Raw genomic sequence first — 25,669 nt, forward strand, 5'->3', positions numbered from 1 at the left:
AGCTGAGTATGAAGGGGCAGTGGGCTGATAACTGTTCTCCTCTTCAGTGCCATATTCTAACCGCCCTTGAACTCATTTGCTCTTTGAGGGCAGCAGATAACTCCTATCTACAGATGTGTTAATTGGGCTTTCAGAAGGAAGACAGCATATTAAAATAGTCTGGGGGCTTGCTGGCGAACCAGACCAAAGCCTCTGGAATTCACATGTGATTCAAGCTGACCTTCATCTAATGTGCAGTGTGGGGATCATGCAAAGCTGGGCTGAATTAGCTATGCCTACACTGGCAGAAAAAATAGACAGTATCACAGTAATTCGAACTACCCAAAGAAGTGCCCTGGACGCATAAGATGTGGTGCATAAATTTATTTCAACATATGTTAACAGTTTGTTCTTTTTTGGATTTGTTAAAGACACAATACATACAGTATTTACATTGGATTATACAACAACACTTTCTGGCAGAAAACAGTTTGATTATTGGATCAGGATAAACTGGGTTAATGGAAGGCTACTCCCTAGAGCTTTGAAAAAAAATTATGTAATATGACACCACGTCATTAAACTTAACAAATCCTGCCAGAACAGTCCGTGAAAACAACTGACAGTCTAATGATGCTAATGGCTATTATGTTTAACAAAGCCACAGCTGCGTGCTGTGTCACTTGTCAAGTTGGAGGCTACATGTACACGTAAGTTTTGTAATGTTGTGTCATATGAAGTTGCCTCATGTTAGGTTGCATTCCAGTCAATGTTGGAGGACGGAATTTCCCAGTGGAAATTCCCAACTTCCGACCTCAAAGTATTCCAGGTGCACGATGCCAAACGTAAACAAAAAACATGGCCGACCATGACAAACTGATGTTTCTTTGCCAGGTCTACTACATACAAGTGAACTCTCCGCAGGGCCCTTGGTGGTAATGAAAAAGACAGCCACTTTAATAAAAACAAATAACTAGCTACATCAGTAGTTAATCTGCAAAAGTCAGTTGTATATTTCCTAATATTTTCACATTTTGGGTTTTCCCCGAATAACTTTTGTGCAGATAAGATGACTTTCAGAGATTGTTTCTGTTACCAACATGGCAAATAACCATGGCAACATTTTTCGACATCAACAGGTTTTACTACATGACGGTATGTATTATTTTAATTAATACAGACACATATAATTTATGTTGACTTTTAGTTGATGGTTTACCATTTACAATGTGCACTTCCATGGGTGCTGCCATTGTTGAGTGACATCTAACAAATGCTTGTTCATAAAGTCGGTGTAGATGGATTTTCTCCAAGTTGAGAAGTAGGAACTCATTTCATTGGAGTTTTTCTTGAAGGAAGTTGGAAGTTTTCAAGTTCAAACCGATCTTTAATGCACCTTTACTGTAGGTTGAGTCATGTTGTTTTGCACCATGTTACGATGCGTCATATTACATTAGGTCACGGTACATTGTTCAGGTTCATTGCGTCATAGTGCGATGCTGCGTGTTACATTGCGTCACATTACGTTGAATCACATTGCACTGTGTCATGTTATGAGGTGTTACATAATGTTGCCTTTTGTGGTATGTTGCGGTAAATTACATTAAGTTATTTGCATTACATGGAGTTGCATTAGCCTACTTGATATTACATCATGCACACCGTCCATCTAATCCCTGTCTATGTAAATCCCACATTATCACATGGGCAAAATAGCAAGATGTTGGGCAGCGCTAATTAACATTCCACTACAATCTAGAGACGGATTACCTTTTGAAAGATCATGAGGCAGCCGGCATCTCAGCATACAATGCACCCCTTTGACAACTCTTCAACCTCAATCAGGTCACCACCTCAGAATCGAAAGTACAGATGGATAGAGACAGGGAAATTGATAGGGACCATCAACAGCCTTGATTATCCTTGATGAGACTGGATAAAGACTTTGGTCTGTGAAGTGGCTCATAAAATACAGGAATATGTGTATCTGCAGAAATGTGTCATCCAGCATAATGAGCTAAGCAACTGCCATGAGAGCTGTGGGTGACTGGGAGGGGGGTTGGTGACCAGTTGTTTCATTTTGGCTCAATTAGACTTGATTTTCAAGGAGAGGACAGAAATCGAACCAGAAGAGCACTGGCACTGTCACTATAGCGACAGAGCTGATGGGCTGTCATGGGAGGAGTGGGGAAATAAGGAAAGTGAAGACAAGCACACATTCACACACTCACACACACACACACACACACACACACACACACACACACACACACACACATAGACACACACATACCTGACATGAATAACACAATTTAAGCTAGAAAAATAATGTAATGAGCATGCACCGAAGCATTCACACTGAACATACTGAGCTTTTTAGATGCTTTCATAATTAGCAGTGGGTCTTTGGATGCTGTAGCTGTGCGCAGTTCAGGATCAATCATCAGCTCCCAGAACAGCAATGGCTAACACAGAGGTCATCCCTCCACACAATAAACACTCGGGCTCTGCTATTAGAGTGATACAGAGGCAGGAAGATTAAATTAAAGGTGAGCTTAGGGGGTGCAACAACATATTCTGAGCAGTTGGGATTGTATGCTACCGTTGCATCTTGATAATCAAATATTATTATTATAATTGGAACACCTTTTGTGATGCTGGGAAATTAATTTGTAAAGTGTCCTCTTAAAGCAGCCCTCAGTGGCTTTAACTGATTGAATGAAGACAGAATGGGCTGTACTCATTGACAATCAGGAAGCACGGTGATTTGACACAGGAAACGGATGTCGCTCATGATACAGTTATGGTGACAGGAAAATGCACAAACAAGTGATGTCTATTCCACAATTTGTGTATCATACCTGTGTCAAGAGAACTTGGTCCAGTTCAGATAAAACCCAAACCAATACAAAAAAAAAAAGAGAAGAGCAGCTGCTACCATGTTATACTTGTGATAGGCTCTAGATCATATTTCTATATATTTAATTTGTTGTGATATACTGTACATTCTGTCATATTTTGTTGCTACATACAGTGCTGCCCCCATATTAACTGTAAAACCCTAAAACCCATTTCCCTGTCATAGAAAATTAGTACCGCTACATAGTTGAACTACCTCATACTACAGTGCACTCCAATATCAAATTATGTACAATATAGAGTTGTAGTTTTCACTAAGAGTTCTCCTCCTTTACAAAAATCTTGTGCTTTAACATTTGAAACACACACATATACACATCCAAACACACACATTGGGTAGAAAAGAAACAATAAAAAGACATTTCTTCTCCTCTTCTTTGTTCACCACCCCTTTCACTCAGAATATGTACAATCCCTGTATTATATTGTGTTACATTGGAAATGAATCTCATTGAGAGCAGTTCAAAAGTGGCAGATGTGTCTTCCAGCCAGTCAATAGATTTCCATTAAGAATAAAACAGGAAATGACCCACTGAAGTGTCCTGAGGTGATGCCTGCCTCACTGAGAATATGTCTCTAAATCTAAACACTTACATGAAAAGACATCTCATACAAACTGCTACATTAAGGCCCCCCCCCCCGCGACACCTTTTCTCTTTATAACACTTTCACTTGAAAAAGTCTATGACTAATTTTCTGCATTGAAAGTTGTCAGGAAGTCTAAGAAACTGCAGTCAAATGTAGTTTGCGTAGATTGCCCCCAGATCACCGGCCTCCAACTGAAGTTTTAGCCTCCCTGGAGCTAATATTCTGAGATAAATAAACAATGTTAAAGAGACATAACATAAACACAAGTAAAGAGACTTGAAGTGATGAGTGACAAAAGACAGAATCTGTTTTTATGTAGTATCTAGTTATATAATAATTAGCACCACCACAGTGTATGGGCAGAAAACACAAATGTCTGGATGGCAGAATAAGCTGCTGAGATTAGCAACATCAGCGGACTCTCAAACACTGCCTGCATGGCTTCTCAGCTTGGGAAGCAGTCTTTGGTCACAAATCAAAACCTAAACGGCATGTGCCAGTGAAAAGCTGTCCAAGTGTGTACCGATGATTGATGATGTCCATTTCCACAGCCGGGGATGTGAACCTGAGCTTCTCTTTCATGGTTAAAGTACCTCTCCTTTTTCACTGGAGTCTCTGCAGTAGTCATTAATACCTCTCCACAGCTTGTTATTACTGTGAAAAGCCATCTAGTCTCCACTGCTAACATTAGCGTGGTCACACACAGATTTCAATGGCAGTTGCCATCACCATCTGGCTTTTGTTCTTGTCTCGGCCAGGAGACTGGTGCTGTCCGGGCTCCTCTCTGGGAGATAGCGGGTCGGAGAGGACACTACGTTTGAGCGGTGCCGGGCGCAGGCAGGATGTTCCAGGAGGTGTGGAGGGCTCGGGGTGTCTGTGGGAGGAACGTGATGAAGCGGAGGATGAGGAGGAAGTGCAACTGCCAGTGCACACTCCCGAGCTTGACCTCTCACCTCTCTTGGCTCTGCAAGACGCTCTGCGCCTGAGCTCGCTGACCAGCTCGTATTTGACAAAGCAGAAGACGTCCTTGACTCCGCAGCGTTTTTCTGGCTCACCGGCCAGCAGCCTCTGAAACATGCGCAAGGCATCATCAGTGAAGCGGCGCCACTGAGACGGGTACGTTCCCACAGGGCACCCTGCTTTCTGCCAGCGCCGAAACTCCTCATAGAAGGCGTCGGCCGGCAGCGCTGCCTCCCAGGGGAAGTTGCCTGTCAGCATGCAGAACACAAGCACGCCAAACGCCCACACATCCAGACTGGTGGTTACAAGAAAGCCCTCAGCACGGCTAGCACGGCACACCTCTGGCGCTGTATAGGGGATGGTGCCACTCACCCGTTTCACACGGCAGCCCACACGTCGGGTCATACCAAAGTCGGCCAGCTTAATGCGGCGGCACTCGCGGTCAAATAGGAGCACATTCTCAGGTTTGACATCCCGATGCACGAGGTTTTTACTGTGCATAAAGTCCAGGGCCAAGCCCAGTTGTTGCATGCATCGTTTGACCATTTCCTCTGGCAGACCCACCTGGGAAGTAGAGAGAGTGGAGGGAAGGAGAAAGTGTTAAACACTAGAGAAGATTTTTGATTAATGCAGTCTAAAAGACACAATGCATTGTGTAGGATGTGAGACTATGGGAGGTGATACAAGAAAAGAGCTATGTGGTTAGTAGGTTACGGTCCTGTTAAAAGAATAGGTGACGGTTATATTTAGTGGAGGAATGAAATGGATGGATGGAAGGATGAGAAGTCATACGCTCCAAAACGGAAAACTGAAACAAAAGAATCTCCGCTGCAACCATTTTTAATGAGTCTTTAGAAGAACCTTGAAGTCAAGCACTCCCAACACATCAACTGGAATAGCACTGAAACAAAGTGAGAGCTCTGTGCGGAGAGAAAACCAGGACGAAGACAAGGCTCCAATCCCAGGAGAGCTTGTTAAAACTGCCGTGTCTGAACATGACGACTGATTGGAGCAGCTCTGCCTGAGTGAGGATGGTGATTGGTGAAAGGAAGGATGATAGCATTACCTGTGGGGGGATGATGTCGAAAAGGTCCCCAGCAGGGGCATATTCCTGTCCAAACACATAGCTGTCCTCTGTCTCAAAAAGCACGTCCAGGACTTTGATAATGAAAGGGCTGCAGCTAAGTGAGCCTGTTAGACTGTACTCCCGCAGGAAACTCTTGAGCTTCGTCTTGTTCTTGGTAACAAACTTCAGCGCCATTTTGTTGCCTGCAAAAATCAAACATGAACATGTAGAAAGTTAGACAAAATTTAAGCTCTGCTGTATTAAACCTGTACATTAAAAAAATTACAGCCACATTTTAATATCTAAAACACTCCAAATTTCATCCAAGGCACTTACATTTGGAAGTGTTATTGAAAGGGAGTGAGAGATTTCCAAACTACCCAACCCTGACTTTGTAACAGCTGCTACATTCATTCATATTAACATGTAATAATAATAATAATAATAATAATCCTTATTTGTAGAGCACTTTTCAAAAACAAGTTACAAAGTGCTTTAACAAGTGTAAAGAATAATACAAAAAACAAGATAAGAGCATGAAAATTTTATATAAAATTAGTAAAATACAATAAAATAAAAGGGATAAAAAAGTCAAATAAGATCGGGAAAAGCTCTCCTATAAAAGTATGTTTTAAGAAGGGACTTAAAAGAGTTCACTGACTCAGCCGACCTGATTTCCTCGGGCAGGCTGTTCCAGAGCCTCGGGGCCCTGACAGCAAACGCTCTGTCCCCTTTAGTTTTCAGTCGAGACTCTGGAACAGACAACAGACCTCTGCCCGAGGATCTCAAGGTACGTGCTGGTGCGTATGGGACTAAAAGGTCAGAAATATAACAAGGCGAGAGGCCACGAAGAGCTTTAAAAGTGATCAATAGAATTTTAAAGTCAATTCTAAAACATACTGGGAGCCAGTGTAATGAAGCTAAAATAGGAGTAATGTGGTCATATTTCTTTGTTCTGGTTAAAAGCCTGGCAGCTGAGTTCTGGACAGTCTGGAGTCGATCAATAGATTTTTGGGTTAAACAGGTGAAAAGGCTGTTGCAATAATCCAGGCGTGATGAGATGAAGGCGTGTAAAATGGTCTCGGTGTCCTTAAAAGTTAACATAGATCGAATTTTAGCTATATTTCTAAGTTGATAAAAACATGATTGAACAAGCTTTGTGGTGTGCTGCTCGAAATTTAAATTACTATCAAACCAAACACCAAGGTTCTTTGCCACAGGCTTAATGTGATTTACTAGGGAACCAGCAGATGGCAGTATTTGATTTGCCATCTGCTGGGACCCGATGACCAGGATTTCTGTTTTGTCTGAGTTCAGCTGGAGGAAATTATTTGACATCCATTTTTTAACTTCACAAAGGCAGTTGTTAAGTGAACTCAGCATTCCAGGGTCTGTGGATCTGAGTAAGAGGCCACGGGGGTAATAGAGGCTCTGATTGACACCACCTTATTGGTAAAATAAGATAAAAACAATTCACAGTCATCATTACTTCCAGCTGAGGCACAAGGAGGGGTTGGGTTTACCAGCTGATCCACAGTCTTAAACAGAAACCTGGGATTGTGTTTATGTGTAGTAATGAGTTCAGAAAAATAGTGTGTTCTCGCATCCTTAACCATTTTATTGTAGTTAATTAATAAATCCTTCAGACTGAGGTAATGGACTTGGAGACTGGATTTTTTCCATCTGCGCTCTGCTTTCCTGCATTCCCTTTTTAGGCTGCGAATGCTGTCATTTATCCAGGGTTGTTTACTAGCTTTAGACGTAGGCCTAACCTTTAGAGGAGCAGTAATATTTAGTGACGACAAGCAGATATGATTGAAGTGATCAACCAGATTGTTGGTGTTGGAATCAGACAGGTGTTGGCTTTGGCTCTGAAAGACTGCGCAAAACTTTGAAACACTTTGTTCATTAAAGATGCGACAACACACGGAGCTTGGTGAGGCGGCATGAGTAACAGGCGAATCGCAGCTAAAAACAATACATCTGTGGTCAGATATGGTCATGTCCACTAATTCCACAGAGGAAATGCTGATACCCAGGGTAAAAACCAAGTCCAGTGTATGACCACGTTTATGTGTTTGCCCTTTGACATGTTGTTTGAAGTTAAAAGAAGTGGCCATATTTAAAAAGTCAGTTGCATTAACATTGTTGGGGTCATCAACATGAATATTAAAATCGCCACAAAGAACAATTCTGTCATAATTTAAAACCAGAGTAGATAAAAATTCAGGAAGTTCTGATAAAAATCCTCCAGGCGGTTTTGGGGGGCGATAAATTATAACAAATATGATAGGTTGCAGCCCTCCAACTTTAAGAGTGAGAACTTCAAAGGAGCTAAATTCATCACAGCGTACTTGATGACATTTGAAATTTTTACTATACACGCTCACTAGCCCACCACCACGACCACTGACCCTCGGTTGACTAAAACAATCATATTGAGGCGGACACAGTTCAGCTAGCTGGCTATAGTCATTCATTTGCAACCAGGATTCAGTTAAAAACATAAATCTAGATTTGCAGACAAGATAAAATCATTTAAGATAAAAGTCTTACTTGAAAGTGATCTCACATTGAAGAGAACCATTTTAAATGAGTTTGTTCTGGGTGCTGGAGTTGGTGCAGTTGTCCTAATCCTTAAGAGATTACTAATATTTCTGTGTGGGATGTGCACATTTCGGTTTACTGGTCTATGCGTGATGATGACAGGAATAGAAGTCTGTGGAACAGCGCTGGGAGCAGACGGCTTTACATGCCAGCAGGTGGAGACAGTTGTTTGTGGCAGTGAGGCAGAGATCTGTTCAGTGACTGGTGGTGTGTCCAGGTGTGCTGCATGAATGATGAGTCATTCACGTAAGTCATGTGTGGACCGCACCACATGCTGTATGTGCGCAGCTAACATTTCTGAGCCCCGTTTGTTTGGGTGAAGTCCGTCTGTCTTAAAAAGAGACATTCTTTGCCAGAAAATATTAAAATTATCCACATAAAACACACGGTGAGCCCTGCAGGCGGACTGGAGCCAGTCGTGGAGGCCAAGGAGTCTACTGAAGCGGCCAGCACTGCGACCAACTGTGGGAATGGGACCAGAGATAAAAACGGACTTTCCACACTGCTTTAAAAAGTTAAGAAGACGGTTAAAATCTAATTTTGTCAGCTCAGACTGCCGAAGAGCTGTGTCATTTGTTCCGACATGGACTATCACTCTTGTGATGGAGGACGGGAGCGACGGCATCAGGTCCTGGAGTTTTTTTAAAATGTCAGCCGTGGTGGCACCGGGGAAGCAGCGAGTGGTAGCGTTAAAGAAACGGAGGTTTCTGGTTATGGAGTCACCAATTATTAGTGTGGTTGGGGAGAAAAGAGGACGAGGAGATGCTGGTTGTTGGGATCCAGAGCAGGACTGAGCAGAATCTGCTTCAACACTGTGTGCGGACTGAGGATGGAGTGTGTGAGCTGTTGAGTGTTGTGTTGGAGTAGCAGTAACAGACCTGACAGAAGGGCTACCCGACGGTGCAGGGTAGAGACGGCCTCCGGACCGTCTGAGCACAGCCTCCTTCAGGATCCTACGTCGGGAAGCGGAGGTTTTTGACCGGGATGACGGCCGCCGATCAAGTCCGGCGGCAGACCGGCGGCCCAGTGCAGGAGATGTAGCCGGTGGCGGAGATGCAACAGTGTCGGCAGGCATTGTGCGCCGAAAGAGATCCGTATCAGGGAGACTCGAAGCCGCAGGTGAATCCGCTGGATGGACCGGAGTGTCGTTAGACAAGGCTGCATAGCGGTTGGAGAGGCCGATGTCCGGAGGAGAAGCAGCCCCATCCGAGCCTCTCTTGCAGCCACGGACCACCACTTCAGCCCAGGTTGACTGATGCTTCGGAGTCGAGCAGGATGAAAGCCTGGGAAGACTAGAGGGGTCCCAAAACACGGTGTCCTGGATGTTAGCGGTTGCGCTAAGAGAAATAATCTGTTTGGCTTGTACTGAAGCTACATCCATAAAGCCAGTCAGCAGGGAATCTTTCTCTTTGAGTTCCTCTGAAAGTCGTCGGATGTCTTCCATAAGGTCAGCAATCTTCTTGTTCGCTTTCTTAAGGAGTGAGCAGTCCTCAGGGGGCAGAGTTATCTCGGCTAGCATAGTCACCGGAGCTTTGTTGCGATCAGTAGCGTTGATCGCGTTTTTACGGTCATCTATCTTAAAATCCATGTCGGATGACTAAAATCCTTAACCCACGTAAAACTTAAATAAAGTTAAGTTAAATAAAAGGATATAAAAAATGTAACGAAAAAAGTGGATTAAAACTGGATAAGAGTCCGGTTCAAGACGGAGCTTCCGACAGGTGGCTACAGACGCCAACGCATGCGCAGAGTGCAGATTACGTCAGCAATTACGTCAGAGATCTTGTGACAAGATGATGTACTGTGAATGAATCTCACCTCCATTACACACATAAAACCAGCTGTTTGTGATCACAGCTGCAGAAATACAGAGACTCTTTAGTGCACACACAGCACTTTAAATCTCTGCTGCCCTCTCAGCCTCACTCTGCACTTGCTGCTCTCTAACCTTGATTTTCTTACAACCAAGGATTAAACAGTAGACCTAAAAAATCTTTAACAAACCCTTTCAGCTGAAATTAATTTCTCGGCACTGTGCCTTGAGAATTTGTAACATGCTGATCTGCATCAACTGGTTGTCCTCATAATGTGGATTTGCTTCCCAAAATGTCTTTTTTTTTGGGATTTATGCTTTTTTTTAGATGGTTGACAGTCAACTAATTAGATAAGGTTTTGAACACATTTTGAACCCCTGATGTCTTAACCAACTCACCCTGTGTCCGGTGTGCCACCAGGTCCACCTTGCCGTACGTGCCCTTCCCCAGCTCACGAATGTGCTCATATTGCTTGGCTACGTCTGCTGCCGACAGAGAGGTGATGGCCAGTGCCTGCATGTCCTCCACAGGCACCCCTCCACAGTAGCCCATCTTTGATGTCGGGGAGCCCCCGCCGCTGCCCACCCGTCCCGGCCCAGACGGAGAAAGAGACAGGCTCGCCTTGACGCTGTGAGGCAGACTAAATGGAGAGGAGACAAAACTGCTTAGAGCCAGGCTTTCATCTGCTATGGTGACAGCAGGCCATAAACATTTTATGCATGTATGTGTTTATGACAGAATGCTTCTCATTATCTTTGTTTGTGGCGCACATCTGTATATTCTTGTCTGGCTTTAACAGCCCTTCATTTCCACACAATCAATTCAGGGAAGGCATCAACAGGGGAAGTACTTTCAGTAAATGTATTGGACTTCCTGCTATCCCTCTAGATCACTCTGGCCAGCTTTCAGATATGGCTGGTCTCAGACATCACTTACTGGCATACAGCTAGGGAAAATCAATATGACCAGGCAGAAGGACAAACAAATGCAAACAAATGGAGAGCGCTGAACGCTTCAAGGTGTATACATACTGGTAAGGCATGCCACATATCATATGTGACTACTCTGAAGTGTTCATACATAGACTACAGTAGAAATAATCAGTGGGGCTGTGAGAAAAGGGGATTGCATAGCTTTGCCTGGAAAACACATTTGGTTTCTTAGTATTTCAGTCAAATTGCTGAAGCTGAAAAAAATTATAATGCTGCAACAGAAAAGTTATTGCTGACTTTCAGAAGTGCCAAGTTTGAAATAGGTCAAAGTGATCCTAGGAGGGGAAAATATTGCTGCTTCAAATGCAAGCTGAGATAGAGTCAGACACCCTAAATGTGCCAAATGACAACAATTTAAAAATCAGAGATGAGTATTTGAATATGACTGTACATATTAGTGTCTGTCACAGTGTCTGAGCAAACGGTAAGCAAAATGAAAGACAACTAAAACTATTGAACAAACTGCACAAAATGGACCTTTTGAGGAAATGAAGTGGATCGCACTAATGATCTTACCCATTGTATCCATCTCTCTTCAACCCCACTCCCTCCACGCACAATCAAATTTAATCGTCCAATCATGCACAGCACGCACACATATGCACACTAATAAGCACCAAATCAGCACAAACAATTTTGCTAACGGCCTTTATCATCCATCATTCAAAGACAACTGCTTTGCTCTTTGTTCTTCTCTCCCTGCAGCCAGTTTCACAGCACCACTGGTTTAAACGAGGTCATCACAAGTATGTCCGTGTCGGTTGGCAGGTGCATTTTGGGGGAAAAATAGAGCTGAATTAATGCACAGTAGCTAATGTACAGTGGGTGAAAACAAGTTTTGTTCAGACACTCTGAAGGTGTTGAGGTTTTTCAGCTATCTAGTGGGAAGAATGTGATAAATATAGCTATTAGACAGCAAACACTAAAATAGGATGCGACCATTTGCAGCCTTGTGTTCTTGGCTCATCACTCTTTGTCGAAAAAAAAAAAATCACTGCAAATAGAAAGAGTGCCCTGTGTACCGTATGCATCTCTGTAAATAACACTTGCTTCTTGATTTTATCATAAGCATGTAAGATGGTTATATAAGAGATTATGAATATTGTAGCCTACTCATGCTGAGCGTGCCCACTGTATAGCCTTCAGCGAGGCAACACAAAAGTTGATCATTATCCAGATCAGTCTGTGGTCCAGGTTCGGTGATTAAACATTTAAACAGTACAGACAGACAGACTGGAAGCCCATTTCCTCTGACCGCCCACCCTGCTTGGCCCCAAAGCCTCCTATCAGCGAGAAATGAAGCAGAGCGAAGGGAGCGCTTGTTTACTGGCACTTCTTCCAGTCAGTTCCACGGGCAGAATGTGCAGCACTCCAGCATGGATCTTAATCACATTACTCAGCTCCCACCAAGACAAAAGCACACCCCACCCAAAAGCGCGGGATGCTTTGCACTCATTTCCTGTGCAGAACTGGATTAAGAGTCCTGAAATGTGATGAGTGGTTGGGAGACGGTGTTCTCCCCAGCAGCAATGATGGTGTAAATGTGAACCAGAAACTGCAGTGTAGTGCCCCGGAGGTGTGGGGATAAAGTTATGTGGTCTCTGGGAGATGCTTGTGTGTGAGTTGTTTTTGGGGGGGGGCAGGGAGGTCTGATGTATCAGTCGCACACTGACAATATCAAAGGCCCTTTGTGTTCCTACCTCTGAGGGAGCAGCTGTGAGCCTCCGCACGACTCAGCATTCATGCTCGACCACAGCCACATGCCCCACTGATCTCCCATGCTGCCCTCTGCACCTCTCCTGTCCTCTCAGGCGGCTGAAGACAAGGTAACAGCAACACGCTCCACATACAAATGGGGATTTGACTTGAGACACATTTTAATGCCTGTGGGGTTTTGAGCCAGCCACACTCTCTGCCTTTTTAATCCTTTAACACATATTCCGATTCTCATTTCAATGTTTGTGATTTTCACGTTTTAATTTTGATGGAAAAATCTGTTTTCCAGACACTAATTTCCCCTCAAATACAGATTGACAATCTCGGCCCATTTAGCAATTACTCAAACAGAGCTGAGTGCATTTGCAGGGTAACATTCTTAAAAAAAAACCAGGTTGTTCCCATAAAAAGGCAAAACATCCAGTTTTACGTCCTAATAAGCACAGCAACGGTCTGGAAACCTGTTGTGGCTGACTCCACGTGTCACACATGAGATTAAACTGCAGGAGCAGCTGACCTTTTCTTCTACAAACACTTAGTTGGAGATGAGAACAGAGATGAACCCTGTGATGCCACTGCCAATTGTCTCTCTTGTGACAGGCTGACTCTTAACAGCCCCAGGGGGTGTTTATGCCCAGTGTGTTCCCTCTGATCTCGAAGGGCTTACACTCTTACTGTGGACCTAGCCATGCTAGCATGGCTCGAGGGATGCTAATGTTGGTAGGTCGCTTGGTTGATCTGTCGTATTGAATGGGAGTTTTCTGCTATTGGCAACTATTCAAAACATTGATGATCTACAGAGGATGAATCCCACTGACTTGTTTACATATTTAAGTATGTTCAAGGTCGTCTTCAATAGCGGGTCTATTTCTTCCCCGAACACTAACTGCAGTAACTTTAACAACAAATTATTGTGCATTCAGTGAGCTATTGGCTCTCCAATTATGTGTGTGAGACAGTTGCAATGAACTGTGACAATACATTTATTAGCTCATAAAGACTTCATAGAGGTGAGGTTCAAGCATGAATACATATTGACATATAGGAGCTAAATTGTAATCGTGGAAGAAATGAACATTTGGGCAATAAAACTGAGGTTGTGCCTTCGTCTGTGACAAATGTATTTTAGTGTAAACATAGCATCTCTCTAAAGTGTGAGGGGGGTATCAGAGTCAGCAGCGTTTACACACAGCGTTGGCCCGTTTTAGTCCAGCCGTCCTTCCTCCTCTCCTCTTTGCCTCTTGTCTGTTCCAGAAAATATAAACAAGGGACTAATGAAAGAAATAACTAGATTTCAGAGCCTGCCTCACATCTCTACCTCTCTCCGTTACTAATGGACTAGTTGCTTTGCTCTTGGCAGAGGAGTCATTATGGGTGAAGACTGATCTCCTGTGTCCAATTTACTGTCAAAATGCCCAACATGCCGTGCCTGTGGGTCAAAGGGAAAGCAGTGAGTGAAATGCGATGTGACTGATGTTGTTGCTGTCACTGTCTGTCTGAAACATAAAACAATGGTGTGCATAGACACACATACAGATGATACAGTATGTCTGCTCCCTCTGTGTGAATGCGTAGGATAAAAACAAATCACTGTGATCCTAAAACTATCTATCACTCGATCAAAAACCAAATGGACTTCCACAGGACAGCCAACTGCAGTCAAGACACTCTGTTCCCAGTTCAGGCATAACAAATGGAATCACCTTCCTTAGCCGCACAGAACATCAAAGCAGGTGAGTTGGTGGGTTTTAGTGCCTGCATCGGCTGAAGAAACCTCCCACCGTGCTGTGATACGTGAACCAGCAGCCCAGGCCACGGGCACTCACTTTGACAAATCACCCTCTCTCATATTTGCCTGCCCATATGGAGAATCCCTGCTGGGACCAAGTGCTGTGTAACTCATCCCTGACTTGCCTTGGCTCTACTCTCCTTCCCATCTCCCCTCACTCTCTCTCTACTGTATGTTACACACCCCATGGAGCTACCGCCTGCTGAAAGGTCCTGGTGGAAACACTTCCAACCGTTGGCCTCCTGCTGGGAAGATCTAAGACCTCAAGGAGGACTATCTCCCAAAGTTAAAGGGATCCAAACAAATGACTGAGAGTGGAAATTAGTTATTGGGAGTGATACTACAAGGACACTTGACTCGAGTACTATATGTTGACCACAAATGTCCATCAAAGAAAAAATGGCCACAATGATGAAGCCAAAACATCTCACTGCAGAATACATCATGTAGTTTGGGATTAAGGCTTTGGGATTAGAAACCTAGAGCATCTGATCATAAATGCCACGTCATCATCACGCTATTTGTTATCATCCTGCAAAAAATCATTTAGCGGTGAAATATCAATGCAATAAGCTACCCAGGGAACATAGTGTACCTCACCCCCACTCTTTCACAATCCAGTAGCCTCAAGTTCCAACAGGGAGCCTTCATGTGACCAGAGAGAGAGAGAGAGAGCCAGGATTGGGGGAATCCAATGAGACTGAATTGAAGCATCCCTCCCTTTTTACCACACGCTATAGCCTGTGTCCCTTTGATGTCACATGCATGATAGAAATGGGACTCTAATATGAGCTCAGAAAATGGGGTCTAAAGGAGGGTGTGGCTAAATGATGTAACAGCACTGCTAAGGAGGACATTGGTTTTTTTCAATCCTTGGACTATTTCGCCCTCCACCTCAACGCAAACTAACAGTATATGATGATTTGTGATCCTCCTCATACACAATAGCTTCTAACCACAATCAATGCACTAATGTTGATTGCTGCATTCAACCTCTCTCTCTCTCTCTCTGGCTGTCTTCTATTCTAAAAATGTTTTAATTACATGGCATTAGCGAATGCAGCAAAAGCAAGCAGAGGACACAGTGTAAAAACAAGAACATAAATGAAACACAGATGAACCAAATATTAAAATAATGTAATCGTTAATAACTATAATTGGGCAAATGGAAAAAATAAATTACTGTGAACACATGGAAGAATGCATATTATGCATAGTATCCATTCACATACATACTAAAAACACACGCACACACACGTACACAGTATGACGACATGATGGAGGTTAGGATGTAATGCACAGAGATTTGTGTTGTTTCTTTACTTTCACTCAGCAGGGCACAGACTTTAAAAAATAAAAACTCTTCTTGTCCTCTATGTGTCCTAAATGACAGTGTTTGCATCCCTTCTGGTCTGTAAGCAGCCATGTTTTCCTTCAGCAGCTAATCTATTGGTAGACGGTGTCTGTCTGAGTGTGTTCTTTTTGTTTTTGATTCAAATCCTTTAAGACATTCCTTTAATGTCACTTTTCCAGAACTCATTGCATAATTGTGCATGAATGACAGCGGCCGTTTCTTTGAGTTTTGAGGCTATGTGAGGGGCAGTGGTCAGGCTGGTGTGTCTGCGCCAGCTGTTGGATTGGGTCATTGTCTGGGTTCTGCTGTTTTCCTCTGAAGCTGTAATATTGCAGTCCTTTTATCTGTCTGCTTTACTCCCAGGCTGTTGTTGCTTGAGTCATAATGAATCATTTTATGGAAGATTTGGTCTTATGATAAAGTTTGCAAAGTGGGCTACCCTTTCATAAAAGATCCCAGATCCCTTGCTTTATTTTCGGGTATCTAATGTTAAAAGTGCCTCCTTTTCATTTCTATTTTCATGTATATTAAATGTGATGATTAATTCAGGTGAAGCTGAATGCTTAATATTCTGTCTGCCTGTCGTTTTTACAGTGTTTGGGGCAATAATGCACATGTTTAGGCTAATCCGGGTATAGAGCAACTTTGACTCTGATTTTGATTTCATTTTGGGATGAACTACTCCTTCAAAGTAAAGGTCCGAGCCATTACTGCTGCTTCTCTTGACAGATACAATGTTAGTGACATAAGCAAATGCCATGTGTATTGGCTGCTTTTGCTTTTCATTTAGAGTCTATTACACAGCCTCCAGGCTTTGCTTTTACAGGGTTTGCTCTATCAAGTCAGCGGCTCATTTAAATGCATTAGACGGCATTAAAGATGAAATATCACCTGTCTGCCCTGGACAAAGTATAAAAGGGCCATTAAAAGAGGAGTGCCCCGGATGCCCTCGCATCCATCTACCACAGACTGAATCATAAAAGCAGAGTGGGAAACAAATAGGTGCGAGTATTACGAGTAATGTGGGTGAAAATAGGCATTAAGTCGCAGCTCAACCATAGAGTTAATCATAGCCTAATGACAAATAAAGCTGTAATGCTGTATAATAACTGTTGACATTGCTGATTTATATAGCAACCTTTCAAATTTGAATGTGTAACTAATGGTGCTATATGAATACTCTCAATGAGGGTGAGTCAAAGTTCAGACAACAAGTTACTTACAATCAGTGCATGAGAATTAGGTATCAAAACAACTCAAACTCTTCAAATAAAAAACAACTGCACAATATTTAAAAAAAATCTTAAATTATCCATTTGAATACTTGGCCTATTCATAATTTTCCAGCCCTTATCTTTGCTTCTCTGCCTTTCAGAATCTTGTATCCCAGTTCAGGCATATCACGGTGCATCTATGTGTTAATCTACTCACCTGCTGGCGACCTGTCTCTCTCCTCCATGGTCCTGCATCCGCTCGGCGAGCAGAGCTTCTGCGCTCTGGTCCGCTTGGGTCTGCGGGACACTGACGGATGGATCTTCTCGTTTAAAGGAAGTAATCGATCAGGTGCTAAGAACACCGTGCAGATCCCTTAAAAAAACCTCGCAGTTTCACAGCTGACAAAGGGTGGACGAGGTCCGTCGTTGTGCTTTGCCTTCTGCCCGCCCAAGATGATTCCTGTCCTGTTTCTGCAGATGCTCTTCAGTTTGTGACTTTCTTTTGGAGGCGGATTAAATCAAAGCGTCATCGGATGCTGAGATGAGGACACAGGCTGGGATCCCTCCTCTGAGCGCCCACCATCTCTACCTGCCAAGCAGCGGGAGGAGGATGCGTGTTTATCTTTCGCTTCTCCAGTGGTCCGCATGACCCAGTTCAGTTCAGCACCACCACACACTGACACATTCGTTCACATCCACGCAGGGGGGCTCGGCAAACCTCTGCTTTCTGCAGCATGCATGGACAAATCTACATGTTCCCACTCTCTCTAAACTCAGCGTCCTGCTCTCACTGTCGCCGTCAGTCTGTTTTGTCCGTCGGTCCAGCGGGACTCGGGTTGAGGGAGATGTGTTGGGGGGGGGGGTTTGGTCTCAGATGTTGCTCCTCTGCTGGTCCTACCAGTCAGTTCCCTCATTGTTCACCGTCTCCACCCTCTGGCAAACTAATACGCTCACGTGTCCACGGTCCTAGCGCCTGGCCGCTCGCGTCGAACCGTCCAACCTCAATGCGTTCATGAGCTTTTTTACTTTTGATTCATGCATTTGGAGGAACAAGTCGCTCCACTCCTGCATAATTCAACAGCTTATGGCCTCAAGTACTTCGCGTGGTGACTTTGCCAACTGTCCTTATTATGTAACAGCGAGGCAAGACTTTCAATTAATTTACTGCCCTGGCAGCTCCCCTTTACTGTAGCTGCATGTTTAACAACAGGCCTCCTGCCAGGCACGTTTGCCAACCACAACAGATTGGACTGAGAAAACAGCATCGACAAAACAGGGATAACCTTAATGCATCATCATCATCAAAGACCACTGATCAGATGGGTTGATGGCTTTGGGGAGTTGGAATGATTGGAAGCTGTTTTATGTAGATAAAGATTGTGCTCATGAAGTCCCTTGGTAGATTTTTTTTACTTTCTCCCATCTCACCTCAGTCCCCAAATGTCAGACACGCAATATCTTCCATTTATTTCTATAATTTATTGGATTTCTTTCCTGCATATCATGCTTTTTCGCTATACTCTTGTTTCTGCCTTTTCTATATCTCTATCCCAGCAGTGAAAGATAAGATGTTTTGAAGCAAAAAAAACGTCAACACAGGGGAATATGATCCTCCTGTTCCCTGAAACAAATAATTTGACCCGGGGTTGGTTTTATCCTTGCTGAAGAGATGAGCTGATATTGTATAGCTGCATCTTCAGCACCTCTTTGAGACATCCAGGTGTCTCAGGCAGAGTTAGGCCAAACAGGCAGCGAGGCGAAGAGTTTCCTCATAGGTTATCGTGGGAACAGAGCTGTCATAAATCACAGTGAAGGTTAAGCACTACGGGCTGACAGGAGAGAGCACCGAGGGTCAAACACACCAGGGGGACACACCTCCGAGCTGTGAACAAATAGAGCAGGGCTGCTCCTCCCTCCCCTCCTCGCTCTGTTTTCAGACACTAGATTCACGTCCTAGTTTTTACTTTTTGTGTGTCACCTCAAGTTTTCCAAATCTTTTTGCAAGGGGGTGGCCTTGTTTTTTCACTGTCCTCAAATTTATCTTCATGCAGAGCTGCCTTGTAAACTGCAGTGTGATATTCGAGGGATATTTACCAAGGGCCTCAAGCTGAGAGGGGTCTCTTGAAGTTTGTGGACTAATATGCTTTTTGTGGACCACAATTATATTGAACATTTCATCTACTCTGTTTTTAGAGCAGTGTTGGGACTAAAATCTACAACAGAATCAAAAAAATAAAACTCAAGAAAGGAAACAGTTCATGTGTTCTCCTTCCTGTGCAGACAAAACCATGGACAACCATATCCTCTAACTGTCAGGGCACACTCTAATTAATGTTCCCATTAACTGATGAGTAAATTAATCATGTGGGAGTCTTTGAGCTGTACATGATTTCGTCATTAGGAAAAGTGGAAGAAATAGGAGGGTAACAGAAAGGGACTAAAGTCATCTTGCAGATGGAGGACATTATTCTCAGCTACACCCTTGTCTATAAATGAGTATAAATATGTCGACTTTCTAGAATTTACTTTAAAAATCTTCCCCCATCAACGTTCTTGGAAATCTGAATCCCATTCCCAACTCATTATTTTTTGCAGAAAAAACTATTAATGAGAATTAAGCAACATTTGCACTGAACAGCAGGTACTTTGAACAGAAGAGAGATTTTCACTTAAGAGAACATGTGGAGTAATATTTAGGCAGGGAGAAAGAAAGGTAAGTATTTAATTCAAAGGCATGCAGCTGGTGTTCAAAGCTCTACGCCGCCCTCACACCTCCAGGCATTGGCGTGACCCTCCACAGAAGCCTCTCTCTGTCTCTTACTTTAGCTCTCTCTTCCCTCAGATGGTTTTGACTGCAGTCACCACAACAGTCATTTTGCATCTATTTACCACAATCCAAAAACAGAATATCATATACCTAATAGTCCTCTCCTTCTCTGCTGCTGACCTCCTAAAACCTGCAATATGCATCCTCATAGCTCCTATTTTGTGGTTCTCAGGGCATTTTATTTTCCAATATGTGATCACAGGGACATCATCATAAAGCCAAATGAGACAAATGTACATGCAATTTAATAATTAAGTTTGTTTAGCACTGGGGATTTGGATGTTTCCAGAATATATCCCCATTTAATTATAAAAAACAAACAAACACTACATGCACAATATAGGGTGGATTCCCTGAGCTAACATTTTCACACATCTCAGAAGAAAAAACAAATGTCAGAATTAATTGTAAAGATCTTTTTGAAAGAGTAACTGAAAACACCAAATCAGTTCCCAGGGATTTTATCCAGGCGAGGTTGTCTAGATTAAAAAACACTCTTATTCTTGTTCTGACTATTCTCACAGTGCGTCTTATAAGTGTTCACGTTGCTTACAAACTCCACGCAACGGATGTCGCAAAAACCAAAAATTCAATTCATTGTTTATTCGTTGTTTGGGACGTGAAGTTCAATTGGGACTACATTTCCCACAATGCCACTGCGTTTTTGGTTTTTGATCCTTGCGGTTCGTTAGTGTCTAGTTGATGACGCCAAAAACATGCGCGCGTAACCTTGTGCCTCAGGAGTGTGCTGGAATCAGCTGGATAAATACCGTTTAAAGCGTTGTTGAATGTATATTTTGTCCTTTGGATTATTCGGGAGTCATGAGCAAATATATTTTACCAGTTTCAGTTTTTGGAACAGTGATTGGATGCGCTGCTTTACTGAAGTGAGGAACTCTACTATAAATTACATAAAGCCACTGTGTCATGATGGAACTGCATTTTGTATGTGTCACATTTGCTGCTGAGATGCATACATACATTTTCAAAAAATCTTTAGGAGACTGCCAGAGAGATGTTGTTTCAAAACCTTTCTGTTGCATTATTGTGTTAGGTAGCCTAATTATGTATGTATTTATTAAGTAAGCAGTATTTTTTCTTCCCATAGTGAGGGGTCAACACTTAACTCCTACTTTACAATTCAGTATAACAGCCCCACAGAGTGCAGCCTCCTTGGCTCAGTTGTGTAGTTGGATATGCTTCAGAAAGGCAGCATTTATAACAGGGTGTATTGGACCGAATAGATTGGGAAGGTGTTAATGACAATCTGTTCACCCATTCACAGTTAATAAGGCTGGTTTGAACTTATGCTTTGTTTTTCCATGTGTTACCTTACATATTAATGAGATAAAAGAGCGATTTGCACAATATTTGACTTTAAGTCAAGTCCAGGACCAAATTCACATTGGTGACAATCAGGTCAAACAGTTTAAGTCCAGACTGAAACTAGAGTAAATCTAAATATTCCTTATTTTTATGTCTGTTATAAAACGAGTCAAAACCGGATTTACCTGAGAGGATCCGTTGAGCAAAACTGAGCTGTTCGCCTTATGTACCCCCATTAGTCCCCTGCTTTGTGCGCCACCATAGTCAACTCCACATAGATGTTTTCACTTATGTTGCTGATTAGACCTTTTCTCAGGACTTAGTGGATGTGAATCATCATGTAATTACAAACATAGCTCCACCTATCTTCAACCTGACAGGAGGTCTATTCACTTAGAGTAATTGAAAACAGCTGTGCTCAGCCTTTAATAATTTATTATTAAGAAGTACCTTCCTGAAGAAATGCTCTGGGATTATTAGTGGGATGAGGTTTGAGGGCTGTTATATACACAGGTATGACAAACTACACCTATTTGGTACAAGGTAGAAAAAGCTTTGTCGAGGTCCAGTTGAAGCCCATCAAGAGAGACAGATCTAAGAAATGTTTTGTGTTCAATTGAGAGAAATCCATGATGAGGTGTTACAATCTCAAATGCCTAAATAAAAAAGCACTGAACTTTAATTGTTTTCATAGGAACCATGTGACTGGAGGCCGGTGTACTAGTAATGCCACCATTAATGGGAAGACAGTGGTTATAACAGGAGCCAACGCAGGCATCGGGAAAGAGACTGCCCGGGAACTGGCCAAGAGAGGTGTGAGAGGAAATATGACATCTCTCTGATATGCTGCAAAACACAATATCTACAATCTAAAATCCCCTTCCTACATCATCAGGGGGCAGGATCATTATGGGATGCCGGGACATGGGGAAGTGCGAGGAAGCTGCGAAGGAAATACGTGGGAAGACCCTGAATCCTCACGTCTACGCGTGTCACCTTGACTTGGCCTCCATGAAATCCATCCGAGAGTTTGCAGAGAGAATCAAACAAGGTGAGGAAACTAAACTTATTGCATGCAGTGATTACTGTCACTTCTCCAGTTATGTGTTCAGTTATAGAAATAAAGCACACTCAGTATCAGTGTCTATATATAATATAATCTTTATTGTCTTGCAGAGGAGCAGCGTGTTGATGTACTGATAAACAATGCAGGGGTCATGAGATGTCCAGCATGGAAGACGGAAGACGGCTTCGACATGCAGTTTGGAGTTAACCACTTAGGTACGTACTAATTAAGACAGTTTGTCTAATCTCTCTAAGAAAAATCTCCAAGAAAATAGATAGAAATCTTTACATTCTAACAACCTCTTCCTTACTCTATCACTACCTTATTCATCCTCCAGGCCACTTCTTGTTGACAAATCTTCTGCTGGATAAGTTGAAAGAGTCCGCCCCCAGTAGAGTGATCAACCTGGCCTCACTCGCCCACATTGTTGGAAAGATTGACTTCGAGGACTTGAACTGGGAGAAGAAGAAGTTTGATACCAAGCAGGCGTACTGTCAGAGCAAGCTTGCCAATGTTCTGTTCACCAGAGAGCTCGCCAAGCGATTACAAGGCAAGTCTACTGGCTGTTACATATGTGGGCATGTGTGGGAGAGAATACGGCCTATGTTCTTGTTTGTAATTGGACATTGGATATATATAAAACAATGCTGTATGTGTATGTATGTGTGTGTGTGTGTGTGTGTGTGTGTGTGTGTGTGTGTGTGTGTGTGTGTGTGTGTGTGTGTGTGTGTGTGTGTGTAACAGGCACAGGAGTCACAGTGAATGCTGTGCACCCAGGCGTTGTTGCCACGGAGCTCGGGAGGCACACGGGTCTGCACCAATCACAGTTCTCGAGCTCTGTGCTCAGTGAGTATCCTGCATCCTTACTGGATTCTCAATTTAGAGAAATCAATAAATACTTACCTAAAAAACATTATGGCTTTCTGACTATGCTATTTCATGTGAAAATACTCTTAACTTTGAAAATGGTATTAACTAACATAATATTTTTTTTTTTTTTTAGCAAAATGTACTTAAAGCTCTCACTGAAAAAAATGGCCACTGTGACTGTAATACTGTTTCCATATATAAGAAGGATTTTACTGTTGATGTTAGTTGAGGTGGAGCTATTTTTGAGCAGTATTATATACTGTTGAGTAGTTTAATCCATAACAATGCATTTTTTTATTGTATGTAAAATTTTTCTGTGTAATTTGTAGCTGTTAGAAAATATAGTGAAGTCAAAAGTGCAATATTTACATCTGAATTGTAATGAAGTGTAAAGTAGTTTACTTCATAAATGGATTAAAGGTTTTAGGAAATTTTTTGTACCAGAGCGTGTAATACTTAAACTGAAGTTAAAACAAATCACCAAAATTACTGGTACAAGGTTTTCCCTCCACAGCTACAATGTTCTACATCGCCCCAACCCCCTCAAATGGAACCGCTGAAACACAAAAAGTACACATTTAGCTGACGCTTTTATCCAAAGCGACTTACAATTGCTATACATGTCAGAGGTCGCACGCCTCTGGAGCAACGAGGTTAAGTGTCTTGCTCAGGGACACAATGGTGGATGTCTCACAGTGGGAATCGAACCCAGGTCTCCCACACCAAAGGCAAGCATCTATGCGCCATCACCACACAAGTACTGCAGATGCTGTTGCTGACACAGCTTCTCAGTACTCTGTGAATGTTCTTGTTATTTTTTTACCCAGCGATGATTTTTTTTATTACATGCACTCAGGTGTAATAAAGAGCCTCCACTGTGGGAGACAGGTTTGTTATCGTTTACAGCCAATGAAGAAGATAATAAAAATCAACGTGTGTCACATTTGGATATAAACAAATGTAATTGATGCACATGCATGTAAGTGTTTGCTTTTGTTATGTACCACAATCAACAACATGAATCCAGTTAGTACTTGAAAGATTCTTGACACTGACCATTTAACAAGGTACTTTTATTCTGGCTCTAAAAGATCTCCTAGTTCAAACCAGCAAAACCTGTGGTCTCCACCAACCCCCCTACAGGTCCCTTCTTCTCCCTGTTGGTGAAGAGCCCAGAGCTGGGGGCCCAGCCCAGCGTCTACCTGGCGGTGTCCAAAGAGATGGAGGGGGTGACGGGAAGGTACTATGATGTGATGACAGAAAAGGAACCAGCGCCCCAGGCCCTGGATGAGGAGGCAGCACGCAGGCTTTGGGAGGTCAGCAGCAGGCTGGTGGGTCTGGAGGAGGCGTAAGAGGAGGAGGGACAGTTCGCCAAGTCAAACCAACAGGCAGAAGGCCAGAGCAAAGCTGCACATACAGACCCAGCACAGACACGGGGACAGAGACCAGGACCAGCTGTCAGTACTGTGGGGCAGTAGGCCTGCTCTTGCCTCTGGGCTAGCAGAGGATAATGGGCCTTTATGGCTTGAGCTGTGCCAGTCTCATTGGAACAATTAATTGTCTGAGTCTATGATTGTGGTTGTCTGTGTAATTGCGGTCTTTTGTACATGCCTTTATGTTCCTGCATCAGGACTTAAAAACACGTATTACAAGCAGCCTTTGAAAATGGACCTTTGACTCTAAAAAAGCGAGACTTTAACATTTAAATGTATCCCTGGAAAAATATTACTTCATATTCTTCATAAACAACCGCAGTCTTGCTCGCTTCAATGTACTCAGCACTCTCAGGGGCTTTATGACCAGTAGCTTATGGTGGCTAATGTTAGCTGACTTTAAATCGATAACTCACATCAGTGCGTCAGTTTGTTTGTTTTGTTGACTCTTCTGATGCTACTCTTATACACGATTTTAGCATTTACCAGTAACAAAGTTACATACTTACCTTTTAAGTTATTTGTATTCAAACTTATTGGAAAAATTTTATGAACTGCTGAAATACAGTGCTTGCAAAGACATAAATTTACTACAATGTATACAGAAGGTGGGGTAAATACTCGAAGGGGCTTGGAGAAACATCTCATCTTAAAAAAAATAAAAGATGAACATTTGAACAAAAACTCACCAACTGTTCATCTACAATTTATTTACCTTTTGTTTTTGTGCCTGCTGGAACCCTTAAATCACATTACACCTAAACACAGAATCAGATTTATTGCCAAGTAGGTTTTCACATTCAAGGAATATTTCTTGGTGTTTTATGGTTTACAGACCATATTTCACATGCTTTACTTCACAAAGAGACCCCACGAAGAGAAGTGAATGAAGTCTCAGAAATCTGAACCATATATGCATGGAGGGAGGAATACTGATGTGGCTTTGCTGTAGGTTCATTTAGAGTACTGCAAATTGTTTTGTTGTTGTGGATTCAAGAAGAAAATGCTGACAGATAGCGCCATCTGGCTGCCAGTAAGCATTAAAATACAGAAGTAGTTCGATATGTTTTTAAATGTTTGCACAGATCATGTGTACATTACTGCTCACCTTTTATTTAGGCATGCATGTGTGTGTGTGTGTGTGTGTTT

The 25,669-nt window shown here is 42.8% G+C and overlaps 2 protein-coding genes across 3 annotated transcripts; one reads left to right on the plus strand and one right to left on the minus strand.

Annotated features, from left to right (window-relative positions):
• Window positions 1–348: 348 nt before the first annotated feature.
• On the minus strand, window positions 349–21,444 carry si:ch211-183d21.3 (serine/threonine-protein kinase SBK1). 2 transcript variants are annotated; one of them, XM_038736102.1, is made up of 4 exons: window positions 21,337–21,444; window positions 10,332–10,573; window positions 5,513–5,715; window positions 349–5,010 (listed from the first exon to the last, which is right to left on the minus strand). In XM_038736102.1, exons 2-4 carry the CDS (start codon window positions 10,483–10,485, stop codon window positions 4,183–4,185), a joined length of 1,185 nt encoding a protein of 394 aa, XP_038592030.1. In that variant the 5' UTR covers window positions 10,486–10,573; window positions 21,337–21,444; the 3' UTR covers window positions 349–4,182. The 2 variants fall into 2 exon arrangements, with proteins under 2 accessions (XP_038592030.1, XP_038592029.1); XM_038736101.1 differs by lacking the exon at window positions 21,337–21,444 and adding an exon at window positions 17,216–17,940.
• Window positions 20,530–25,208, plus strand: LOC119916184 (retinol dehydrogenase 13-like). The gene is made up of 7 exons (XM_038736103.1): window positions 20,530–20,712; window positions 21,846–21,964; window positions 22,047–22,202; window positions 22,328–22,432; window positions 22,555–22,767; window positions 22,962–23,063; window positions 24,231–25,208. The coding sequence occupies exons 1-7, from the start codon at window positions 20,648–20,650 to the stop codon at window positions 24,437–24,439; spliced, it is 969 nt and encodes a 322-aa protein (XP_038592031.1). The 5' UTR covers window positions 20,530–20,647; the 3' UTR covers window positions 24,440–25,208.
• Window positions 25,209–25,669: the final 461 nt, after the last annotated feature.

The sequence above is a fragment of the Micropterus salmoides genome, unplaced genomic scaffold, assembly GCF_014851395.1.
Source record: "Micropterus salmoides isolate LMB-PRFRI ecotype aquatic unplaced genomic scaffold, ASM1485139v1 Ms_hic_scaffold_21, whole genome shotgun sequence".
Classification (NCBI taxonomy): Eukaryota; Metazoa; Chordata; class Actinopteri; order Centrarchiformes; family Centrarchidae; genus Micropterus; species Micropterus salmoides.

Coding starts and splice junctions, on each gene's coding strand:
- si:ch211-183d21.3 (XM_038736101.1), bottom strand. CDS start 17,253: ATGCAGGACCATGGAGGAGAGAGACAGGTCGCCAGCAG. Junction 10,574..17,215: donor GAGAGACAGGTCGCCAGCAG/GTGAGTAGATTA, acceptor CTCTCCATTTAG/TCTGCCTCACAGCGTCAAGG. Junction 5,716..10,331: donor GGTGGCACACCGGACACAGG/GTGAGTTGGTTA, acceptor TGATTTTTGCAG/GCAACAAAATGGCGCTGAAG.
- LOC119916184 (XM_038736103.1), top strand. CDS start 20,648: ATGAGCAAATATATTTTACCAGTTTCAGTTTTTGGAACAGTGATTGGA. Junction 20,713..21,845: donor GGATGCGCTGCTTTACTGAA/GTGAGGAACTCT, acceptor TTGTTTTCATAG/GAACCATGTGACTGGAGGCC. Junction 22,768..22,961: donor GCTCGCCAAGCGATTACAAG/GCAAGTCTACTG, acceptor TGTGTGTAACAG/GCACAGGAGTCACAGTGAAT.